This window comes from Electrona antarctica (genome assembly GCF_951216825.1).
Source record: "Electrona antarctica genome assembly, chromosome: 11".
NCBI classification, from domain to species: domain Eukaryota; kingdom Metazoa; phylum Chordata; class Actinopteri; order Myctophiformes; family Myctophidae; genus Electrona; species Electrona antarctica.
The window spans coordinates 28,440,315-28,467,635 of record NC_136792.1 but is presented as its reverse complement, the minus strand read 5'-3'; the positions used below and the strand labels follow the sequence as shown (position 1 = coordinate 28,467,635).

The window sequence follows — 27,321 nt, the reverse complement described above, 5'->3', positions numbered from 1 at the left end:
CTTAATGCCACAGCTGAACCTCTGCCCCAAGGTTTTCACATTGGCCTCTTATAGCGCCACCAGGAGCCCGCTTTGTGCAAAAGAAAATTGGACAGTACACCTACAGATTTTGTCCAAACATGCCACTTGAATATTTTCAACTCAGCCTCATGGTGGCGCTATAACTGGCCGATTAGTGTTTTTACCTCTAACTGCACAGATCTGTGTATAACTTTGTATGCCAACTCCCTAGAGGCCAAGGAAACACCTTTGCCTGGAATTTTTCACATCTGCTCTTTATATCTATATGTAAAACACATTTTCTAATATTACTCCTTCAGATTTTATCCGAATTTCACGCAAATCGGTACACATGATTGATTGAATATTGTATTAGACAATAAGAAAGAAATGCAAACAGCACAATGTACAGCTAGGCTTTTTTTTTTTGGTCCAAAGGGATTTCCGAAGAAAGACCTTGCGGTCTTGTTTCCATTCAGGTCCCAACATGCTCTCCATATATGTGATCAAGACGGGTTTGTTTGATTTCTCATAATCCACCCTGATTGGCTACGATTGGCTTCTAAACTTTTCAGGAGTAGCCTGCTTTGTACAAATCGCCACAACTACTCAACGCAGCGTCTGATTGCGGTGAAACTGTGCATGCATATTCCTACTAGGCTGAGGAAGAAATGCCACTTGACAGTTTTCAAATCAGCCTCATGGTGGCGCTACAACAGGCCAAGCCGCGTCACACACACACACACACACACACACACACACACACACACACACACACACACACACACACACACACAAAACATGTTTGTAACTCCTAAACATTTTGCATCATTTTACATCACACACACTCCTATCCTCCTGGTAGAGACCTGCACTTTTTCTAGTTTTGTTCAGATTCAGGGAACCGAACTGTTCTGGCGGAGTCTGCTTCTACCGTAAGTTGGCATAACTCTACAACCCAAACTCTACCCGCAAATCTAGAAATCTATTTTAACCATGACACAACCATTTCTCTTGCGATGACCAATACAATTATTGTCCTCAAAATGTCTATTTCTCAAATTCGACTATACTTGTGGGAATGTACTGTATAGTAGGCTACTGTACACACACACACACACACACACACACACACACACACACACACACACACACACACACTCTCTGTCTCACACTCACACACACACACACACACACACACACACACACACACACACACACACACACACACACACACACACACACACACACACACACACACACACACACACACACACACACACTCTCTGTCTCACACTCACACACACACACACACACACACACACACACACACACACACACACACACACACACAGTGTTAATATTCCCTTCTCACCATGTGTTGATGTCCTCACGTACAGCCAGAGCGGAGAACTGGAGATGTCAGCTCTGTTGACAAACCCTTAGCTCACATGGTAGGCAGCTCTGAAGCCAAATTCCCACAGCATCTGTGATGCCCCCAGCCCAATCACAGCCTCTTCAAACCACTGCTAGGCTGTTATTATAGCCGTTTTAGCTTAATAATGTTCAAGTACAAAGATGTAACATTACTTCATGATGTGCATGATGTTATATAGTACATGTTGCGAGTGTGTGTGTGTGTGTGTGTGTGTGTGTGTGTGCGTGCGTGCGTGCGTGCGTGCGTGCGTGCGTGTGTAATTTCATATTGACTGTGTGTGCACACATGAGTACAGGCGTGCATGCATATGTGTGTGTGGGAGTGTGTGTTATGACCTGATTTATACATGGTTGCGCACCGGTGTCAAGCACTGAATATAACAGCTCTACAAGCTGTACAAAATGATGCGTTGTGAACTCCGCTATTTCCGTGTGCGACACCCTCGCGCAACTCAGTACAACTCAGGCTCAAGTCTGACCTTTGAGGACAACCTCCAGTTCATCTCGCAGGATGTCAAATGTGCTGTATCTTGAGCTGGTCTGTGGGATGACGTTCTTCTTCAGCCATCCTCCACAAGCATACTGGTAGAAGTTGTCACATGGGTCCACATTGGCATCCATGTTTTCAATCAAACGAGATGCTACATGGATGGAATGAAAATAAGCTCTATTTATTTATTTGTTTGTTTCATACATTCATACAAACAGACCAACACACATACAGTCATACACCATCATAACACACAGTGCTTACCTGATTGTGTGCAGTCAGCCGTAGTGCAGATCTCATCTGAAATAAAATACACAACAAGCCATCACTCCCTAATATTGTTAGGGTTCACATAATCTTGTAATTATCAAGTAAGATGTCAAAAACTAAACTGACGCGCCTAGTAATTCATTTTCTATCATTCTGTCTATCAGTACCCCCCCCCCCCCCCCCCCCCCCCCCATGTATTAGCTTAGCAAACACCAACACACACCCTCACAAATACAGTATATACAGTGTGTGTGTATAGAAATATATATGTTTTTGTTTTGCTTGTATAACGTGGATTTAATCTATTTTATTCTTCTACCAAACCATGGTTGCTTGTGATCTCATGAAAAAGGCAGTAAATAAAACCCAAATTAAAGTCATTTCTTATAAATGCCCCTCGGGCGTGTGTGTGTGTGTGTGTGTGTGTGCGCGCGCACGCGCTGGGTCTATTTAATTTGAAGGCACGCTATTTCACCTGTGTCATAATAATGCACTTTCATGTGCCATTTCCTTTGACACTAATGTATTTTGTGGCAGTATCAGCGTCGTATGGAAGTTGAAAAGTAAAAGACCTTTGCACACTGCATTCATCTCTCTGGCTCAGTGATTGTACTTTCGCACCGTGGAGGCCCTAACAACACCCTTGGTTAAAAACAATGAGGTATGCATGACTTGACCATAATTGTACACAGATTCCAGGGCAGAGTCTAAAAGCTCTTTAGGGTTCTCTGCATAATAACCTACTGTACCTTGTACCCGAATACAGCAGTCAGTCATGATGTTCAGTTCACTCTATGCATGCAAATTGTAAGAGCACAATTATTTGTTTACGTACTCACTGATGGAGAGACATTTTGGCTGATCATTTGGCAGGAATAATCCTAACATAACTGGGTGGTTCGCTTATAGCAGACATGTTCAAAGTTCGGCCCAGGAGCTAATCGCAGCATGAGGGCAGATTTTAAATGGCCTGCAGCTTCCTTCCTAGTATTATTTATGGTTATACAGTAGTCATATGAAATTCATAGGCCTACTATGATGTTTCGGAACGTTTTGAAATTAACCTGGGCAGGTAGAATTTGTAAGGATTCCTAACTGCTTCTACCTTGTGTTGTCGTATTCTCAAGATGTGAAAGCAAGGCTATTTGTATTTACTATTTTACTTTATTTCATTTTAATTACATTTGTGGAGACCTTTTCACACCTAGTTAGATTTTGCTACATTGCCAGGAGATGCAGTCGGCCCTATACACTATTTTCATATTTTCAAACATTTCAACCCCCTTTGAAAAAATGTGGACACCCCTAGCTTAAAGTCAGAATTTCAGAACTCACCAGTCTTCTGTGTGACAAAGAGGATGACGAGAGCTACAATGACGATGAAGAGCAGGGAGACGATGGTGATGAGACCAATCTCAAGGGATGTCCATCTTGGCTTCTTAGCCGACTTTGGAGCGTTTGTCTCCGTCATGCTCAGCTCTCCCCCGTCAGCTGCTGGCTGTATCAACTCACCTACAGTAGGAGAGGAGACGAGAGAGGAAGATCAGGGCAGAAACAAGAGGGAAGGAAGAGAACATATGAGCCTGAATTTGTTGTACAATGGAGTCGAGTACCGAAGGTAGCCAATGTACAAGCTGTAACAGCTTGTAGATATTTGTGGCGCGCTACTCCATTGTAAGACTTAGGTAACACACATCTACAGGTGTGCTCTGGGCTAAAGATACTTCAGTTTACAGATAACTTCTACTCCATTGTACACTAAAATTAAGATGAATGGGGAGGAAATGAATGAAAACGTTCAGAAGCTGTTGCACACGATTAAGTAATAAACGTAAAGCAGTACAATAAAGTAGTTGTCTGGAATAGAATCAATCCCCCATTTCAGTCACTTGTCAACAAAGTGCAAATCGAAGAGAGGAAATGAAAGGTCGACTATACGTGATGAGGAAGCAGCAGCAGACACCGAAGGAACAAAAAAAATCAAATGCAAATAAAAAATACATTTAAAGGGAAACAAGCTTAGAAAATAAATAAGTGGGAACATTTCTTACCCTTTACCTATCCTCCAGACAAAAAGATGACTTCTATAGCAGAGAAAGTAAAGGGTTCTTTTTTACTCTCGGTTTCTCTGAGGTATTGATTTCACCTCTGAAGTCTGGAGGCAAGTGAAAACTCATGTAACCAGCAAGCTCTCTAAAGGCAATTAATCCTTAATCCTTAACTGACGCAACACACGCGCACGCACGCATGCACACACAGACACAGACAACACACACTCTTGCCATACACACTTTTACAAGCTGATGTCAAAAGGTACCTTGTCTTAAAATGCTAGCTGGGATGAGTGCACTCTGACCAGGAAGTCCCACAGCTTCAAAGGTTCAAGGATTGAAACTGAAAGAAGTTTATATTTTTGAGCGGTACCTCCGCTCCATTACGCAGCTATGTGTATATGTGTCTGTCCCTGTGTATGTCCGAGCACGGAAAGCTGCAACACAGTAACTCTGTCATTTCTCGACGGTTTCGGACGTGGGGCGGCTCGCCGGAACCGGGCCGCCCCCTTGGGCGGGTTCCTGGGGGTCTGGATGTTGCGGGGACCCCCCATGGACCCCCACACAGTATAGTTGCACCGCTCACTTCACACAGGTGTGATTTTTACTCAGTACAAGTAGCTACAGTACAAGTAGCGAAATGTTGGTGTGACATGCTCCACAGACTGCTCACAATATATAACTACAAAATATTAATATTGAGTATAAAATACCAGTAAGACGCCTGAGGGCGAGTAGCGACCTCGCCCTTTATCCGCCCGGGTGACAGCAGACTGCTGGGCGAGCGCTGGTGCTTTGGCATGGGAGGTCAGATCAACATATGGAATGAATTCTGTACTGGCCATATATGGAGCGTGTCTTGAGTGTACAGGGTTTGAAGAGGTCAGATCAACATATGGAATGTCAGAACAGGTCAGCTCTAAGGGTGGCAGCGGAGTCTTGAGTGTACAGGGTTTGATGAGGGCCCAGGTAGGGCCTGTTGAGAACTCTCGTTTTTGCCGGCTGCCGGTCACGGCTGCACTAATAACTTTGGGGCGGGCCCGTCTAGAGTTTGAATGGACAGGTATCAGTCAAAAGGGAGACATCGAAGAGGAAGGATGGATGGGGAAGGATCAGCCCATATACTGTATAGAGATCTAAGGGTTTGAGGTCAGATGTAGAGTTGCTGGCCAATATTGATGACATCAGGGATCTCCATATATGGGCATTCCCATATATGGACTTAATATTGATGACAATATTGATCTCCATCCTTGATGATGTCACGTGATGTCACGACCCCCAGGCATGACCATATATGGTCATGCCTGGGGTGACGGACTAACTAACTAACTGACGGGAAATGCACATATATTATTGCGACCTGTGGTCGCAATAATACAACGAGTCGAGAGACCACAAATTCTTAAGACACAAAACACACATACACAGCGCCGGTACAGTTCCACTGTGCCTCCAATCATTCTCATTAAACAACTATTTACACAACTGCAAGAAAGACTGGTCACAGTTTTATCTGACACCCAGTTTCACACCATCCATACAGGCTGCCTTCCACTTTGATAACAGCACAATAACTTTCACACCTATTTAACCACGGTTCTATACTGTCTACACTCAAGGGAGCGACGGCTCAAAATGGAACGTGTAGTATATCACAGCTCTGATGCAGTATTCTTTTGAATTTGAGTCACACAGCATAGAAGTGTGTTTATTTGTATGGGTATGTGTAGTTTGTGTGTGTATGTGAGCATGTGCTGCATGTGTAAACTGAACATGCAGGAAGAAAGTTTATTGTTGGGTTGGCAGTGATTACTGATTATGTGTACCGGACCGGTTGTAATCCTGATTTGCATCATGTAGAATGCAATGGTCCAATGGAACAGATCAGGGGGAACCCTAGAGAGAGGGAATGTTATGGTCCTAAATCTTTATACATAATTCACTCCCTCTCAGTATGTTGAGGCATGAGAGGTGTGTGTAATATACAGTAAAATGATCAGTGTTAATGTAACTCTGAGTGTACACGCAAAATCACACATGTAACCAAATGGTCTATTTTGCTACATGCCTTTTTGTACTGGGTAAAACAAATTATTCTAATGATGTCATCATAACCCTTGCCCTATGCTACTGGTTTCTTCCAAAAGCAGGTCTGCACTCTGCAGGCACACAACACTCAGTAGCCTACTGGAAGAGATTTGGCTACAGCTTAACGTAACTCCATAAGTCTGCACAATTTATTGTGGATGCAGGTTTGCACGGTTCGGTTGTTCAGCCAGAAGGCCAAACAACCGAAGGAGTAGACGTCAGACAGTGTAGCTTGCCTGACGCTCTGCTCAAATGTCCGGGGTCTCTTCCACCCTCATGTTAGCTGTGCATCATGTAATGTAGCTTGCCTGACATTCCGCTCGCACGCACGCTCACATCTCTGGGTTGTCCTGTCCTCCTCTCGTGCACAGCTGTGGCATGTCTTATCCTTATATTTAGAACATTCGGACCATATACAGGTGTGCACTGTACATCTTTAGCATCAAATTCCGGTGTGTACATGCCATTTAGAAACATTTAAGCAGGTGTGTGCATAATGTGATGCCATGAGGCTGCAGGGTTAAAACAATGTTTCTGTGCAATGTTTCTTAATGTTCTGTTTCAATTCAAAGACTAGTTTGTGCAGCATGGAAAGGTAAAACAAAAAAGAAGGAAACAAAACATTTTACAGTTAAAAAAAAAGAACACCTCAGGCAGGCTGTGTCCATGCCTTGTTCAACAGTCTGATGGGAGCCGAGTAGCGGGTAGAAACTGTTCTGTGAATTTATGTAGTGCAACAATAGAGGGTATGCACGTGACATCATCATCAAACGCGGAAGTTATGCAGGAACGCCTACTGAGTGGCAAAAAACTACTTTCTGGCCTTGACAACCCATACATCCACACAGAAAAGTCCTGTCCGATTGCATTAAACAACATTAAACAATGTTAAACTCACTTTGCATGTTGCTTTGCCACTCGATGTGCCATTCACTTTAAGCATGCGCATACCCTCTATACCTGATGTACCCATAATCAAAGTACAGTACAGATATCAATGCTGACTGAAGTGAACCCCCTAATATGGGCATAAACGGGGCAAAGACAGGGACAGACAGACAGACAGACAGACAGACAGACAGACAAATATTTGTGGATGTATAGATATTTTTGGAGAACCACTGAGTTGGTACAATACATATAGCAAAGTTTGAAGTTGACTGGTCGAACAGTTCTTAAGATACATGAAGGACAGTCAGGCAGTATACCCACACAGAGATTCCCTAGAAGTTATAGAGCTGGCCTGGGCCGTGGCTCAGCGGTCCAGGCACCTTGGCTGGTAATCCAGTCTGGCAGTGTGCCGCGGGTTCGACTCCCGGTCCCGAAGGCCCTTGCTGCATGTCATCCCCCCGTCTCTCTCCCCATTTCCTGTCAGCCTACTGTCTGTCCCTCCATAAAAAATATAAAATAAAGGCGAAAGCCACAAAAACACAAAAAAATAGTTATAGAGCTCACAACGCATCACGCTGCGTCACATTGCGAGCTTATAGATTGGCTATTTTGTCATACAAAGAAGTCCATAGGGCTTAGGGTTTAGAAAATGCCCCCCACCACCATGTTCCTTTTTACTAGTAATTTAATAGTGTTAAAGGAGCATTCAGTGATTTGGGTGATTTGGTAAACCCCCCGGTCCGCCCCGGTAACAAGATGTGCACATGCACAAGCTCTATAGTGGGGGGAAGCGCAACAGGCCAACAACACGTGCACCAAGGCCCGCCCCCACTCGATCATGATGGGAGGAAGGCCCCTCTCATTCCGATTGGATGAGGGCTTTCTCACCCGCCACCAAAACCGAAACTAGGTTTTTTTTTACCCCAGGGGTTAACTGGGGACAGGGAGGAAGTCCTTATGGTCAGCACACTCTATAGGGAGGATTATCCAAAAAAAGTGATATTTGAATTAAGTGAAATCAATGAATATACCTTTAAATAGAGTGATTTGTGAATATTATGACAGTACGCCTGTAGTTTTACCACCATTATCAAAGGTTATACAGTAGTTAACAAAACACTGTGCTTAGATTTGATATCTCCAGGTCAAGATGCATAGGAATTTAGGAAAATAACATATTTCTTTTAAAATGCTGTGACATTAGCCCAGTCTCATCATGATGCCTCTTGTGCATAGTGTTGGAATTTGGAAAATACAGCTATTACCATGTTAACATGTTACCTTTCATCTGTGCTGAGAAAAAAAGTACTGCTGAAGCAGACAACCCGCAGCACTCCAGGTTAGAACAAAATCCTTCTAGGTGCAAGGCTCGAAGATACAAGTTGAAATGAAGAAAATGCCAGCACTCATTACATGTCCTTTTCACATGATTTTATTTACCTCTGACGAGTGGACAACGTACGCGGTTCGGCATGGTTGGCGAGGAAGGCCAACCAGGCCGAAACGCGTACATCCTACCTTCTTCTCAAAATAAATCTTTCCCAAAGTGAGGCCTGTTGGGAACACTGACTGTGACACACACACACGCGCGCATGCACACGCACACTTTCACTCACACAAACACACACATGGTATACGGTACTTAATTACTGCTCTGTTTCTGTATGACTCATTAGGGTTAACATTGTATATATGTTTAAGGGATGCAAATGCCTCCACACATGCAATCATAATAGGTTATAAATTGCAGGTCTCTGACAATAATTTACTTGTCAACATTATCTCACTTCACTTGTAACAGAAGGCGTCTCCCCATCACCACATTTGCTGTAGGCTATCAATCACACTTCCACTCTGCTGTCTGCTATATCTAAGACATAGACAGTCCCCATGAGGTCTCACAAACTACTACAAAATTAAGCCCATTATTCACTGAGACAGACACATTATTCGCCTATGGAGTTAAGTCCAAAGGTAAGTTATGATGGCAGAATATAGTGCTATGTTCAACTTCTTAATTAAGTTTAAATAACAATTAGAATTTCCCATTGAATAGCCTATCCCTTTAATGGTCAAACTGTTTCATCCAAATGGACCAGCAAGGGCAGAATTTGATCCATTTTTAAACTCATTTGGACTGTGTTGTGGAAGATATAGGCTAGCCTAAAGTGATTTATCACAGAAAATGTATTGATTGAATACTGATTGAAAACATCTTGCAAATAGTAGTCTAGTGGTACGATTTTACAATGATTGTTAAAAGGATAACACAATAAACATGAAAGGTCCCTGCAAACTGCTGCGTTTGTAGCGGCGTTTTTCCGTCAGTTTTCCGAAAAACGCATCAGTGTGCATAGAGTCCAGTGTAATTCCTATGAAGGTACATGAATAATTATTCAAATAACATTATATGGCTTGATTGGCTTCTATTGTCAGGTGAACACTCAGAACACATATTCAAAAGTGCAGTGCACTATACCATACTACACTACAGTACATATAGCCTAGGGCTATGTTGGTGAGTTGTCAACTGGGCAGCATGGGCTGGGCGGCTGGCCATATATCGGCCAGACCGCCGCGCAGCATGCTGCTTGCTGCTGCCCTGAACAAGACGCACGCATCTAATTGCGTGCCATCTCCTGTTGCACACTCAAAACTCCAAGCAATGGCTTGATCAACTGGTGGTGCATGCCCGCTTCGTGATATAGTTACTTACTCAAACGCATGTATGCTGCCACGCATGCACGCACGCACGCACACACACACACACACACACACACACACACACACACACACACACACACACACACACACTCTCTCAAACACAACTAGCCTACGCACGCGCGGACACACAAGGCATCGCATCGCAGCAACGTGCTTGCCTTCTTGAGAGGTGCATTAAACGACTTACCAGGGGTATCAGGAAATTTTCGGTCGATGATATATATGGGCATCACACACCCACTAGTCACACATCTATCACATCCACAGAGCGAACCAGCGCGGACTGAAAATTTGGTAACGGTGATTATCTCACTTGCTTTACCGTGATTTGACGCTCTAGTCTAGTCTAACGGATCCCGCCTCGCTCTTCCTTGGCTGTGTTCAGTGAGCACACAGTGCTTTCTGTATTGCCTACATGCAGTGTCGTGTCTAGCATGTAGTACGTCGATCAGTCGATGGTCGTCTATTTATCCATCAGACTCTCGCGTCGCAGATATTCTTATAATGTGATCAGTCAGTGGACTCTGTCCACATGTTCTGACGGGCAGTGAAGTAGCCTGGTGAAGTTCCCCGGGTGCCGCGAGTCGCTGCTTCCTCTACAAGGCGGCGTTTAAAAGTGACCCTGTCACACCATTGGCAGAACGCTCTCCTAAATAGCTGAAGGGGTTCAGGTGAATGGCGTGAGTCACCGCTGCTTTTGAGGTTTAGGCTACACAAGGTTCTTAATGCGCTTCCAGATAGCCTACTTTAGTCAATTTCAATGTAGCCTACAGTGTAGCCTACCATCATCACGCATCTGCCATAGCCTATAGTCTAATCATTAGACTATAGGCTATGGCAGATCATTACATTAGACTGTAATGTCTAATGTAATGATATTATGTTCCATATGCTTTAGCCTATGCTACTTTAATGCACTCGTGTGAGGCTGCAAGATCATTTAATTTTTAGCCATTGAATTGAGCAAATCACTGAACCGTTTGTGAAACGTTTCCCAGTTGGTCTTCTTTTCACAAAAATAAATGAATACAAATTAAAAGTTTTGCATGGTTAATCAAATAAAATAAAACTACATATGTACCCCAAAGGCATACCTTTTTGAGGACATATAATGTGTTATAAATTGGGCTTGCTTGCGGACACCAAAGTTCACTTAAAGGTCACTCTTGCCAGACCAATTAACTCAGCAAACAAGTCAAGGGTCAAAGGGTTTGTGACCTATTAACCTTAATGTGAGAGAAACAGCCTACTTAGATGATATCAACTCAAAGAGGGAATGCCTGCATTGCTATGAACACTGGTTCAGAACCAGTGATCAATGGATGCTTGCCATGAACCTTTTCATGTCAAGGACCCCAAAATGTATAGACTAGAAGTAGAATCTTTTTTTTATATATATATTTCTTTATTCAGGGAGAGGTACAAGGTTAGTTTTACATCGTTATTGTTATTGGTGACATTCTCCGTTTTTTTTTTTGCAACCCTTTCCCTTAGGTTGGGCAGAATGACCAAGAGTGGTCACGCTTGCCCAGCACGTTCACCCTCCCACCCTCCCATGGGTTCTAGGGGAGGCAAAACATAAGAATTAAAATAAATTTAAATACAACAAAATAAGGAAAAATAAATAGTAGAGTAAGTAAGATGAACAAAAAAGAGAACAATAAATGAATAAAAAGAAACATGATATAAACAGAGAATAAAACACAAACAATTACCAAATAGACATTTGTATAATATAGCCTACTGCATATACCTCCTTGGGACATTGAAATTGATGCTGAGTAGTTAAATTAAATGAATTAATTAAATTACAACTGATCGCTCGGGAGTGTTTCCAAGTTGTTGAAGTGTGATATGAAGGGTTGCCATCTAGCATGGAATTTCTCGATTGAGTCTCTAATTGTGAATTTTACTTTTTCAAGCTTTAGGAAAAACATGATGTCTACCAGCCAGGTCGATATAGGTGGGGGGGAAGGGGATTTCCACATGAGCAGAATCCTCCTTCGTGCCAAAAGGGAGGTGAATGCGATTACATCTGCATGGGTGGATTGAAGGATTAGTGTGTCACTGGGGACCCCGAAGATGGCTATGCGAGGGCATGGTTGGAGATCCAGTGCCAGGACATCTGACAGAGTTTTAAAAAAAGAGACCCAAAATGTATATAGTTTGGGGCAAAAAAAAGAACATGTGACTAAGATCTGCAGGGGCGTGGTTACATCGATTGTTCACATTAGGATATATCTCTGCTAGTCGGGCTTTGGAATAATGGATCCTGTGGAGGACTTTAAACTAATCGTGCACATGAAGTGGAAGAATTAACCCTTTCTATTGCTTCACTCCACCAATTATTCGAGAAGGTTGGCGTGCTCACATCTAACGCCACGCATAAAGCAATATATATAATAATACAACAATACCAATAGAAATACTAATAAACTGTACTTACTGGTAGTATTACTGGTAGTACTCGTACTGTACAGTAGCCTACTAGCAGGCGCGCAGATGGGGGGGGGGGGGGATCGACCCCCTCAGTTTCATGAAGAGGGGGCATTATCCCCTAAAAAAAAAGCCATGTACCGTGGCTGCATGTGTTTTGCTGTGTTGGCAGTATTTTGCCGTGAAATCCGCTAAAAAAGCGCGGAAGATCTCCGTAATTATGCGCAAAAGTGGGGGGGATATCCCCCCCTCCTCCGCAGATAGCCCCCAAACATGTCCCCCCCAGTTATAAAATGCTATCTGCTCCCCTGCCTACTAGTAGCCTACTGAAAGCCCTCCTCCCTGCATGGCCTGTGTGTGTGTGTGTGTGTGTGTGTGTGTGCGTGCGTGCGTGCGTGCATATGCGTGCGTGCGTATGCGTGCGTGCGTTTGTGTGTGTGTGTGTGTGTGTGTGTGTTTGTGTAAAAAGCATGACATGATTGGTGTTACACTAAAATCTCGGCTTCCCATCATGCACCCGTAACCCAACATGCATTGCACTGCATGGGCGCTCATATCATTTGATTGGGCATAGCCAATCGTTTGGGATTAGCCTGCCGTCCACTTCCTTCCAGCCCAAGGAATGGAGGTAAGGTCACCAACGTCATTTTCGCTATCATGCAATTCCAGACGGCAGATTCGTCGCACCATGGGAGCCAAAATACACCCAGAAGTTTGGTGGAATGCATTGGATGCAGTGAGAGCCCAGTGACCACTGTGACCAGCTCATGAACAAACACTATTTGTGAATGACTGAGATCTTTTGTAAAGTAATCGCTTCTGGAAAATAACAGAAGATGTACATTATTGTCTGCTGTGTTGCTTTTCGATGTGTACACTGTGTACTTTTATAGAGGTATCTAAAGAGCAAAAAGTACGTTTCTGAACGTGCTAAGTATCGCGAGACTAGCCAAATCTTGCGATACCTCCGAAACAGAAACGATACATGCTGCTGTTTAGATCCTCAAATAAAATGATGTACTGTGCAGTCTGTGCACAGTACACCAGCAAGTGATTAGAAAACAAACTTTGGTCTTCTTTTATATTCCTGAACCGATTATATGACACAGGTCTGAGGTCTCAATGGTTCATAAATAATATTTGTTATGAGCTGGTGAAGCTGGCTCCATTCACTGCTTTGTATTCATATAACATCCGGTGCGAGATTTGGCTCACATGAAAGTGTCATGGCGCAGCACAGTCAGTCACGTGACCATGATCTTTCCTTCTCTAAGCTTCCTTGTTTCAGCCTGAATCTAGGGGGACTGTACCTTTAGTACCTTTTTTTGCAGAGCCTGGGTTTTGATGGGTGCCACAAATAGAATGTTGGGAATAAAACAAAACATACAGGCTAATACGAGTAACTGTGTATATCTAATTACATGTAGCGCATTAAGTGCAAGCTACAATATGTGGGTGAAACTAGAAACACAATAGCAGATAGACTAAACCAACATACATTATTAATTGTACAGAATTTCATAACACATGGAATTAGTGCCATGGAAGTTTGTGGTTTAGAACACAACAAAACTTGGACAGGGGGAACTCAGATTTACAGATTTACAGATTTAAATGTAAAACGCAGATTTACATTTACAGTGGATAGAAAAATTAAACACCACATTTCCACAAGGCCTGAACAATACCAATCCTTAAATGGTAAACAGGGAAATGAAATGAAATGAAATGAAATCTATATTTACCCAGGGTATCTGGGCTAAGCTCAAGAACTTGTTTCCAGCCAGGCCCTGCTCATAGAACACATTTCATCGTAGTGGTTGATGCCTTGTTCAAGGGCATTTCAGCGGTGGTAATTTTAACGTGTCGGACGGCTGATTCGAACTGGGAGCCTTCCGGTATCTAGACCGCGCCGCTATCCGTTCGGCCACCGCTGCCACTAAACAAACAGGGCAAACAAACCATTGAATCCTAACCTCTAAAATTGCTTATTACATTTAAATTAGAGCAGATATACTCCCAGGGCAACATAAAGAGCCATTTAGATTCAAAACATAGACCCTCAAGACCCATGGGCTATGAACATAGCCTACTTAATCCCTTCAAAGGTGATCACACCTTAAACATCTGACCTCCAGTAACCTCAGAGGTGACTAGATTCAGCCTCACTGACTAGAAACTTTTAGTAAAACTAAAAGTATTTTTTTTAGCAACATAGGCTTACTTTTAGTAGCAATTTCTGATTTAAACTCAGTCTTTGAACACACCATTGAACGTTAGGCCTACCTAGGCTACTTACACTATTTAAGTGTAAGTAGTAAATACAATAGCAAGCAGCTAACGACAAAGGCAAAACATAATTAAGCTTGTTTATTTTGAACTTCACGGGTGTAGCCATGCAGCTTTATGTTCTGATGTAGCTTTCACTGTGCTAAATCTTTTTATTCCCCATATAATTCTTTGTTATTTTCTCAGTATAGCCTCATTGTCAATTATATCTGCCCTCGCTCTAGACTTGTGGAATCACTCCTGGTGAGAGCATGTTTTGGCACCACACAGCAAGATTCTCAGTTTTAATTTAGATCTGATAATGTATAACAGTAAGAACTGACCCAAAATTTACATTCTTAACGTAAGGGTTATAGGGTTCAAATGCCTGCTGACTATTTACTTTACCAGCCATGTTTCACTGATGTTGCTGATCTACACAGTGGGAGTTATATCCTGCAGATGCAGACTCCACAGTTTCTGGCCATAATTAGATGTTGTTGTTTTTTTGCCTCAGGGTATATCTGCATCAGAGCATATATATATATATATATATATATATGTGTATATGTGTGTGTGTGTGTGTGTGTGTGTGTGTGTGTGTGTGTGTGTGTGTGTGTGTGTGTGTGTGTGTGTGTGTGTGTGTGTGTGTGTGTGTGTGTGTGTGTGTGTGTGTGTGTGTGTGTTTTGATGTTTTCATCCATAATTAGTAATTATATATTAATTTGCCTGTAGCTGTAGGCAACATCTCTGACTCTACTTCTCATCATTTTTGTTGTCATTCCATCCTCACCCCCTGTCAGTAAACCAGCATGTTGTGTCCTCCTGGATTGTATTAGATTTTAATTGCACAGTACCCTTGGGAATATTGTATTAAGTGTTAAACATTTGATTGTGAACATTTGCTCTGCTTCAGTACTACTCTGATCAAAACCATGGAATGATCCCATACAGACTTGCGTTCCATGCTTACGGGTTAGCAACTTTTATTATGATTTATAAGCTTAATTGCGAGTTTGTCTTGAGTGACACATTGCTCAACACATGCTTCAACTGAAAGTGCTAGGCCTTTCTCAGAACTCTAAACTTGGTACGCACTGGTGGTGTATTATCATGACGCATGCAGTGCACACCAGCTGACCAACAATGTGAACAATCTGTTCCAGTAGTGAAACTGTGACTACCACACACTGCTGCAGTTTAAATATAAATAATAGAACCCTAATCACATGTACTACTAGTTTAAAGGCAGACATTCATTTTGCCACTGTTTTAATTACTGGTAAGCACTTGGCACATTCGCCTACAGTACAACAGAGCGTATAGCGTCTTCAGAAGAAGGTCACTCAAATAATGAGTTCTCTTTGACTCTTTGGGTCAGGGTTCTTATCCAAACACACGCACGCACGCACGCCAGAGTCGTATCTACAATAAGGCGAGGGCAGGCGTCCGCCTGTCCAAATCCATTTCTGGCCTGGCCAAAATCCATACAATGAGAAAAAAGAGGACAAAAACGAGACATGAGAACTATTAGTGGACAGCTGATTGGCCGTTGCGGTAGAGCATGACCCTCAATCGCCCATTGGAATGTAAATGCAAGCCTTTCAGCCTTTGTATACTACTCGTCTGGCAGGTATATCTCTTTGAAAACCTTTAGTGCTACGATTGTGCGCGGGGAGACGACAATTAACACAATTCTTGCCTGTCCAAAATGTAATTCTTGCCTGCCCAAAATGTAATTCCTGGAAACGCCACTGACGCACGCACGCACGCACGCACGCACGCACGCACGCACGCACGCACGCACGCACGCACGCACGCACGCACGCACGCACGCACGCACGCACACACACACACACACACACACACACACACACACTCATTTTCAATTCAATTCAATTCAAAGGGCTTTATTGGCATGAGAAAACATACGTTTACATTGCCAAAGCAGAAGGCACAATACAACAATACAGCAATACAAAGTCAAAGTCTTCAATAAATCAATTTCTATGTACCAAGATCACTCGATGCACACAATGGTTAGTCTTTAGGGTGGTTGTGTTCCATTTGATATCCTTCTCCTATCACAGCAGCTCACAAATCTTGCTGCTGTGTTTGCACATTTTTGATATGGGCGTTTTTTGTCATTAGTCATGTTTTCAAAATCTCCGTGGGTGATTGTAATCTGTAGTAAGTATGTGTCTCTGATGTGTTGGTACAGTGGACGGATGGTTAGGAAGTGTAGCTCGGTTTTCCATTTCATTTTGTGTGTGCAGTGGGTGCATGCATAGTCTGCCTTCTCTCGGGATACAGGTCTGCCTATGACGGCCTTTCTCGATCACACACACACACACACACACACACACACACACACACACACACACACACACACACACACACACACACACACACACACACACACACACACACACACACACAGCACAAGCACATAATGCAACAAACACAATAGCAGAGCAGCCTCCTCAGCTGTCAGGCAGAGGGTTTTCAGACATAGCACTGCCCCATGAGGCACTAGGAAGACAGAAGCTTATAACAGTGATGTAAAGAAGGAAGATGGCTAAAAATTGCCAGCCTCCCATATTTTCCCGGACTTGATGCACATGTTCCAAGTGTTCTGTTCTATTTTCTTTCCCCAGATGTTATTTATATTGCATCAGAACAATAGGAAAATATTGCAAGTCTGCCTGTTTGTCTGTCAGTATGTCTGGCAGATACAGCAATGATACTGTAATAACCATGCAAATTTATGTCATGTCCCTTCTTTTTTACAACATCCTCAGAATGATGATACATCTGTTGACATTTCAATGATTTAGGTGAGAAAGCAGTAAAATGTGCAATAAAGCATCAGCTCAGTGCAGACAATATGGTAACTAACGGTAATGGTCACACTATTAAAGCAATCGGTTGAATGATGCTATATGGACTCTTGACATCTGTGCAATGTTGCAATATTCTCCATGTTCATACTGCACTTTGCATTCCAAATGAATCAATCAATTGGCTGAGAGGCATTCTTTTTTTTTTTTTCAACAATATATTTATTTTCCTTTTTACACACAAATGACAATACACATATACAAAAAACAACAATGAACAGTACAAGACAATTACTGATATAAAGAAAGCAAAACAACAATAACCAAAAACAACAAAACAAAACAAAAAACAACAACAACAACAGCACTACTCCTCTTCAGCTCCATCCATTAGATGTGACAAATTATTGTTCTTTATGTATCTCATAAAACGGCCCCACACCTCCTGAAACATTTCTTGTTTGTCCTTAAGAATGTATGCAATCTTTTCCAAAGGTAGACATAAAGACAATTCTCTGAACCACTGTGTAATACTTGGTTTGTCCGGCCTCTTCCAGGTCAATGCTATCACTCTCTTAGCTTGTAAAAGACATATATCTATAAACATTTGTTCATTACGCTTTATCTTGTGTCCCTCCGGATATAGACCGAGCAGGAAGAACTTTGGTTCTGGTACAATATTTATTGACAAAATCTTCTGTATTTCCTGCCCGACCTTCCCCCAAAACTCAATCAATTTTGGACAGGACCATAGACAGTGGAACAATGTGCCTCTATCTTCACCGCATCTGGTGCATACATCTGGAATATTACAATTATACTTATTAAGTTTCACTGGTGTAATGTACACTCTCATAAGCCAATTGTATTGTAGAAGTTTTAGACGAGTATTCCCAGTCTGGGATTGAGCTTGTGCACAAGCCGTACTCCATTGTTCCACTGTTAAATCCTCCTGAATATCTGTTCTCCAGGCATTAAGCCTATCTTCCGAGGATTCCGGAGAAAAGTCAACCAATAGGGCGTAGAAATCTGATATTAACCCCCTTCCGAATGGGTCATTAACCAAAGCTTTCTCCAGCACAGACATGGATGGGGCCAGCATGGATTGCCCCAGATTAGTTCTAATAAAGTCCCTCAGTTGCAGATATTTAAAGAAGTGTTTGCGAGGGATATCATATTTAATGACCAGTTCCTCAAACGAGAGCATACTCCCCCGACCCCTCTCAAATACATCCCTTAATTGACCTATTCCCCTATCAGCCCACAATTTAAACCCCCCATCAGCTCTACCTGGCACAAATTGATTATTACCCCATATTGGGCTGAAGCGAGAGAGACGTGGATGTTCTCCCAAAAATATATTAACCTCATGCCAGACTTCAATCATTGTTTTAACTATAGGATTGCTTGTAATTCTTTTTAGGTTTTTATAAGTATCTGAGTAAATATAAAGGGGGAGTGGTAACTTCAAGGAGCTTGATTCCACATCTTTCCATGCCGGCGCCGCATCCGTTGTAAAGTAGAACATTAGTGTTCTCAATTGAGCTGCCCAAAAATACCACAGCAAGTTAGGACACTGTAATCCTCCCCTATCATAGGGTAGATAAAGTAAGGACAATCTAAGTCTAGGACGTCTATTGTTCCAAATAAAGTTGGTAAACAATTTCCTGGTTCTAGAAAAGAAGTTTGGTGGAGGTGACAAGGGTACGTTCTGAAATAAATACAATAGCTTGGGAAGTACATTCATTTTGAGTATATTAATTCTGCCGATCAAAGATATTGAAAGACTTGACCATCTATTAATTGAATTTTCGATTGTGGCTAAAATTGGGTCATAATTGGCATTCACAACCTCTTCCAACCTTGGCACGATTTGGATTCCCAAATAAGTAAAGGCATTTACTGGTCTGAAGTGACGAACATGACCGGGAGGGTTTGATCTTTCTTCCGAGTTCAGAAGCATAATGGATGACTTAGAGTTGTTTACTTTGTAGCCAGATATGCGACCATACGAAGTTATTAGATCCAGAATAGCCGGGACAGATATCTCCAAATTTTTCAGGAATAATATTACATCATCAGCATATAAAGATATGCGGTGCTCTAGATTTTCTATATTAATACCTGTAATTAGTGTATGTTCCCTTACAGGCATTGCAAATGGTTCAATTGCGATCAAAAATAAGAGTGGTGATAAAGGGCATCCCTGTCTACAGCCTCTATGGATCCTAATCGGTCTAGATATATTATTGTTGGTTAGTATTTCTGCATATGGATCGTTATACAACAGTCTTACCCATTTACAAAAGTTCTCCCCCAAGCCAAATCGACCAAGAAGCTCGAATAGAAACGGCCACTCTACGCGGTCGAAAGCTTTTTCCCCATCGAGAGATAAAAAGGCTGTATCTGGCGCCCCCTCCTGGACATGCAATAAATCCAATACTCTCCTTACATTGTGAAAACCCTGGCGGGCCACCATGAACCCATTCTGGTCCTCATCTATAATTTCAGGTAGAATAAGTTCTAGTCTCTTTGCAAGTATTTTGCAAAGTATCTTAAGATCAGAATTTAAGAGGCTGATTGGACGCATATTTTCGCATCTATCATTTGATTTACCAGGTTTTGGCAAAAGTATAATGAGGGCTCCTCTCAAAGTGGGAGGCAATACTCCCTCTTCAAAAGATTCAGTATACATGTCCAAGAGGGGTCTCGCCAATCTGCCCGCAAATCTTTTATAAATGTCTATCGGCAGACCATCAGGCCCTGCAGCTTTTCCAGACTTCATATTACTCATTGCCTCCAAAATCTCACCAATACTCACATCTGCCCCCAGCTTTTTACTGTCTTCCTCTCGAATTTTAGGAATATTAATTCCATCCAAAAAGGAGCTCTCAACTACATCTTCTTGATTTGTCTCGGAGCTATATAATTTACCATAATAATCTCTAAATGCCTCGCAAATTTGGATAGGGTCTTCTATCGTCTCCCCAACATCATTTTTTAACATGTTGATTGCTCTTTCAGTTTGCATTTGTTTAATGCGCCAGGCTAGAACCCTGCCAGACTTCTCACCCTGGTCAAAGATAGTTTGTTTGAGCTTTAACAAATTAGCTGCTGCTTTGGAAGCGGATATTTCATTATATTGTGCACGTAATAATAATATTTCCTGATGTAATTTAGGACATGGCTTCTTAAAGTAAGAACCTTCCATAGCTTTAATTTTTGATTCCAGTAATATAACTTTTTGTTTGTTTTTCTTTGTTTTGGAGCTCGTAAAATTTATAATCTGTCCCCTAATAAAAGCCTTAAATGCTTCCCACCTTATAGTTGCCGATGTTTCATCCGTATTTGTAGCAAAATAGGTGTCTATTTGTTCTTCCAAAAAAGTTATCAGCTCAGGGTCCTGGAGCCATCTCTGCTCAAACCTCCACTTAGGGGGGTCCCGCATCCGACCTGGGTCTACATAAATCAAACTATTAGGAGCATGATCTGAAATTAGGATACTATCATACACACAGTCCTTAACTCTATTTACAAGACTTGCAGAAACCAGAAATAAATCAATTCTACTGTACGTTTTGTATGTACTAGAATAGCATGAGTATGCAGATACACCAGGGTTTCTATCTCTCCATATGTCTCTAAGATTTAAGTCTTTGGAAAACTGGTGAATAACTTCCCTACTTTTAGAGTGAGTTTTGTCTGAATGAGTAGATCTATCTTCAGTAGGATTAGGGGTCACATTCCAGTCCCCCGCTATCAGATAATGACCCCCAAGAGATGTCAATAATATAAATAAGTTACTGAAAAACTTTGGGTCATCATTGTTCGGTGCGTAGATATTTACCAAAATAAGACACTCTGCAAAAAGATTACCTTGAATTATCAAATATCGCCCCATTTTATCGGCAATTACCTTAGTAACATTAAATGGGATAGATTTGTGTATAAGAGTCATGACCCCCCTAGCCTGGGAAGTGAAAGGTGCTGAAAACACCTCCCCTCGCCATCTTTTCCTAATCCTAATATCCTCATTCAGTATCAAATGCGTTTCCTGGAGAAAGACAATACTCGAGTGGATATCTTTTAACCTTCCCATCACCTGCTTAACCTTTTTGATTTTTTGTAAACCCCTACAATTCCATGAAGTGAATTTAACCTCCAATTCTCTAGCCATAATCACATATCTCAAATGACTTTTCTGAACCTGAATTTAGAGCAGTGCCTTCAACAAACAAATAAACACATAACATGAAAACAAAGGCTGCGACAGTGAGCCTGAAAAACAAAAACCCCAAAACCCCTGAGCCCATCGAGTAGGCTTGTCCCCCCCCCCCTGCTTCCCACTTCAAAAAGGTTAAAGACCACTCCACACAATGTGAGGAATGACCCAGCATCACCATTCGCCTCGTGATAAACTCTCCCTCCCCCAATATAAGTGAAAACAGAATTTAAACCATAGTATTAGATCTTGAGCAGAAAATAAAAAATAAATAAAAAAAATAAAATATTTTTTTTTACAACCGATGTTTAATCTTTTCCCTTCCCCCATCTCTCTTTTTTTTTTTTTAAATATATAATATAATTATACTTTATTTTTTAATAAATTATTTTTTGTATAATAATACTGTATATACACATGCACATACACGCACATGCATGCATATACATACATGTGCACACACAACCCTTAGTAGTGAACTATCCAAAAACATAGTTTTCCTGGTTTTATTAAATCCCCCCCCCCCCACCCATTGCCTTCTTTTAAATTTAGATTGTGTATTTAATGTAAAACGAAATATAAATGTGTACCAAAAGAGTACACTATTCTGCAATCTATCCCTTCAAAGTTGTGCCATGAAAGCCCTGTGGCAGGGGACACTACACAAAATGCTATACTATAAATCCGGGTGTAGTACCGGAGGGTACCAGCAGTGGTGCTCCCTCAAAATTAAGATGACCCTTAGGTCTGTACAATGATCCGGAACTGAAATACAAAACCGGGACCCAGATGCATCATGGGAAATTGAGTCCCGTGCCGAGACACGGTACTATAGTGTCATCATTTATCCCCAATTACTATAATAAGTACAAACCACACGATCTAGTTATAGGATAATAATAATATAAAGCTTCCCCAACCAAAAAACAACATCAGCCTGAACCATAAACAAAGACGGGGAGAAAAAAAAAGCCCCCACGGCCCCCAACATATTAGCCTTCAGCTAACAGTAGCTCCAAGATAACAACAAGCTAGCATATCATTCAAAACAAATCGAGACACCAAAACCAAAACATTTAACGTCATTCAGAGTACAACTCAGTATAAAATAATATCGCGTGCCGAGCACAACTATGATCTGAACATATCAAAATTATATCACGGTTTACTGTATAGAAAAAAATACATTAAAGGGATATATAAAAAGTTCTGTGCCCCGTGTTGGTTTAGCTGCCTCGGGCTAGCTAGCTAGCCAGCCTACCTCACATCCTCACTTCTCCGCGGCTCCACTGCTGGCTGCTCCAGACACGTCTTTTATTCGTCGAATAAAGTCATCCACGTCCGCTGGTTTGTCAAAGGACTGAGTTTTGTTTTTATATGTCACCAATAACCTAGCTGGAAACATTATTCCTTGACGTAGCCCAGGGATCTCTCGAAGTTTTTGTCGGACAGAGTCAAAAACTTTTTGCTGCTTGCGCACCTCATCGGTTAAATCGGGATAAAGTTTTATAGATGTATCCCCGTGCTTGATTTGGCCCTTGGTTCGAGCAGCCCTCATCACCTTCACCTTGTCTCTATTGTCCAGGAATTTCATGATGAGAGTCCTCGGAGGAGCGTTGTCTTCTCTTCTCGGCCCAATCCTGTGGGCCACTTCAATGGTTAGCTTCGACGTTAAGTCCAATGTTTTTACCAGCCACTGCTCGAGAAAGTCACAAGCATCAGAACCCTCTGTCTTCTCTGGCAAATTTACCAATCTCACATTGGATCTTCTGGACCTTGTTTCTCCGCTCAGAACCTTTAGCTCCATTTGCTTGTACTTCTTTTCCAGGTCCTGGACCTTAGCCTGTAAGCTAGCAACAATGTCCTCAGTGCCAGAGATGCGAGTCTCCGCACCCTTGACTCGTTCTTTGCAATCTCCGACCTCTTTCTTCATACCTTCAATCGCCGACATGACTGAATCTAACTTTTGTGAGAATTCGGATTTCATCTCCTTGATAGCCTCGAGAATAGAGCAACTTGCACTCTCTGAGCGACGGCCCGTGTCTTCCCCCTCAGCTCCCGAGCTCTCAGCCCCAGCCATGTTGCTAGCATTAGCTTCCCCGCTTTCCTTGGACCCAGCAGAACCAAAGCTCAACTTGGCTTGGTTTTTGCCACCTCGTTTGGGCATTCTTTTGTTATTCATCATCAGGTTGCTTAAATAAAACTGCTCACTTTTCCATTAGTCTGTTTTTTTTGTTAAATAATTTGTAACAAGCTGCGGAGTTGAGAGACACACGTCCGTCTAGCTTGCCGCCATCTTGAAAAAAAAGTCGCTGAGAGGCATTCTAATGAGTGCCAGTATTTCCAGAAAAAAGCACACAAATTGCATCACTACAAAAGTGTCAGTCACTACGCCTTAGTTACCTTGTCTAGCAACGGCCACTAGCTGTCAAACACGATAAGTATTATAATAAATGATTCATTTGAATTAGCATCCTGCACCTAAACATACTCCAACACAACGCAACAGTTTGCCCCACTAAAGGAACATTTATAAAGGAACAATTTTTCTTAGTGAATAAACTTTCAAAATGAGCTTGTGTGTCACCATTGCTTTGATAAATATTGACAAATAGTAACAAAACAGTGGTATAAACACAATAATACAATCAAAGTTGTCGTATGCCACACACTCTTGTGTGTTAGCTTAATTAATATACACATCTTTTGTTCCTTTCATGCTTTCATGACAATACCAGCTAGACAGCTAAAGTTTATCAAATGACTTGTCCACTGTTGTCTTGCAGTTCTGGAAAGCCATCAATATTAAAAGCCTCCCAAATTATTAAGATATAGCCACAGTAAACTCTCTCTGATTTCCATGGGAACGAGTGATAGAATGTCATGTCTCCATGGCAAAGCCATGTCTTCTTGTCTTGTCTTCTGAAGTGGCATCTGCCCCCCCCCCCCCCCCCCCCCCCCCCCCTCCCAAGGTTCAAGGTCAAGGTTTCTTTATTTTGTCTCCCAAGGGAGAAATTTGTCTTGGACCCCAAGGACCCGCCCTGCAGCATACAGATACAATACAATACAGTACAATACAAAACAATACACAATACAAGACAACAAAGGCACACAGTGACCCGTACAACATTAAAAAACCACACACCAACATACCTAGTACAAAAGAAGAAGAACATCACCTCATAACCTTTGACCCCTACCCTGTCTGCCCTCTGCAAGGACTCTGTTAAGGAGTGTGATTGACAGAGGGACAAAGGAATGCTTGTACCTATTATATTTGCACGCATGGACCTCGTACCTCCTACCTGATGGCATTAGCCGATATTCAGGGTATAGTACATGGGAGGGGTCTCTCTCTCTCCTTCTTAGATGCTAATAGGCTACATGTTAAATACACAGGTGTACTGCGCAAATGAAATGGCCATCTGGCCAGCTGTTTGCTGTCTGTCTGTCTGCTGTGGATATACTCACTTACACATATACACATGCATGAGTGTGCGCACGCACGCACGCACGCACGCACGCACGCACGCACGCACGCACACACACACTCATTTTCAATTCAATTCAAAGGGCTTTATTGGCATGAGAAAACATAAGTTTTCTCATGCCAAACACACGGCATGTGTGTGTGCCAAACACACGCACACACACACGCACGCACGCACACACACACACACACACACACACACACACACACACACACACACACACACACACACACAAACACACACACACACACACACACACACACACACACACACACACACACACACACACTATATACATTCACTCTTCTTTTGCACACTCACAGTCACAGGCAAACCTGTCTCACAGGCACACCCGTGCAAAACTGTGCTGTGTGACAGCTGTAGGTTGATCGGATCATCTGAGGCAGCGCATGTTGCTGTGCCCGTGGCTGAGCCCCATGTGCTGCTGGCCTGGCAGGTACATGTTGCTGTGCCCGTGGCTGAGCCCCATGTGCTGCTGGCCTGGCAGGTACACCACAAACTCATTTATGTACCACCACAGCAAAGTCCTGGCCAATAATTTGAACTCTGAGAGTATTCTCTAAAACTCTAAATGAACACTCAGTCAGGACTCTTTGTTGGCATGGTGCGCCAGACCCTGCAGTAGGCCTATTCTTTTTTTTGAGTGATGCAACCACTCCAATGAACAGCAATGTCCGTGTTAACCTATGTGACAATGTCCGTGTTAACCTATGTGACTATGAGTACCAGTAGGGGCAAAAGTGGCGCTGTTGTGCCAGAAACAGAGAGAGAGAGATAGTGCTGCACTGTTGCCTGCTATTATGAGAGATAACGCCTGTCTCCAAGGCTAGAGTCAAACTAACACTGTATATGTGTATATGTGTTTTGCATACATGGTTGCTGGGTCGCAAGACATATTTCAAGACAAATTTCAGTGTGAACTGACAATAAAGTACTATATCATATATCACATCATATCACTGAGAATTTGTGTATTGGTGAAACTTTCTCGACATATTTCTTGTTGGTAACTCTTTCCAACAGCATAGCTAAATATTGCATTCTAATAATAGACTATGAGAAGGTTATATTTTCTTAATTTTTAAGGTTTATTATTTATCTGATGGTGTCATCTAAGGATATGGAATACATTCTGGCATGGTCTGCAGGCAGATAATGTGCATGACCTTACAATTTTGCACAAGTGCCCGTGAGTATGTATTTGAGAGGGTCAAGTACCTGTGAGTGTGTACGTGCGTCGTGTGTGTGTTTTGAGGAGATGCATGCGTTAGCTGCTCTGTATGAGTCTGGGCCGAACCCAGATGAATGCTTGCTCTCTGATAGCTTTCATCTGTATTGACCACTTAGCATGCTTTCTGCAAAGTGAGTACTTCACAATCTGGCATAATGCCAGACTCTCCAACAGATAAAACTCCTGTCCCAGTCCCAACACTCATCATGTGTGTACACGTGTGCATGCATGTGATGGATTTGTGTGTGTGTGTGTGTGTGTGTGTGTGTGTGTGTGTGTGTGTGTGTGTGTGTGTGTGTGTGTGTGTGTGTGTGTGTGTGTGTGTGTGTGTGTGTGTGTGTGTGTGTGTGTGTGTGTGCGTGCGTGCGTGCGTGCGTGCGTGCGTGCGTGCGTGCGTATGTGCGTGCGTATGTGCCTGTGCATGCACACGCAGGACTGTATGTTGCTACTTGCTTGAGAGTATGTGGATTGTGTGAGCTGACATTTACCTTCACAAGTTACATTTCCAGGAGTGATTGATTAAGGATATAGTGATTGATTTTAAACACAAATTTCTGCTGTTCAATTTGGATGACCTTTCTGCCATATAAGGACATGTCACAGCAAGCTCTTGGCATGGGTGTTTCTGCTTAATGTCTCAGACAACTAGTGTTATAGTCATCCTAATTCACACACTGGTAATAGGATGTTGACTTTGAAAGCAACCATTATTCAGATGGGGTGGCGTGTCTTGGCTCAATCCTCAGAGGGTTTCATGCCTCTACAGAGTATTACCAAATTGCCTGTCTTACTGGCATGGTATTGGATTTGGGCTGTGACAAACTGACAAACTCCTTTGTGACAAATGTCTTCGAAATG

General features: G+C 42.3%; 1 protein-coding gene across 1 annotated transcript in view; it reads right to left on the bottom strand.

The window, feature by feature from the left end:
* The window catches only part of LOC306931830 (neprilysin-like), a 49,648-nt gene extending 39,099 nt beyond the window's left edge, over window positions 1-10,549 (bottom strand). Inside the window, exons 1-4 of the mRNA XM_079513438.1 lie at window positions 10,142-10,549; window positions 3,533-3,709; window positions 2,192-2,227; window positions 1,917-2,078 (exon numbers count right to left, since the gene is read on the bottom strand). Coding sequence (XP_079369564.1) covers window positions 1,917-2,078; window positions 2,192-2,227; window positions 3,533-3,709; window positions 10,142-10,184 — 418 coding nt within the window. The 5' untranslated portion in view covers window positions 10,185-10,549. The remainder of the gene's footprint in view (window positions 1-1,916; window positions 2,079-2,191; window positions 2,228-3,532; window positions 3,710-10,141) is intronic.
* Between the last annotated feature and the right edge of the window lie 16,772 nt (window positions 10,550-27,321).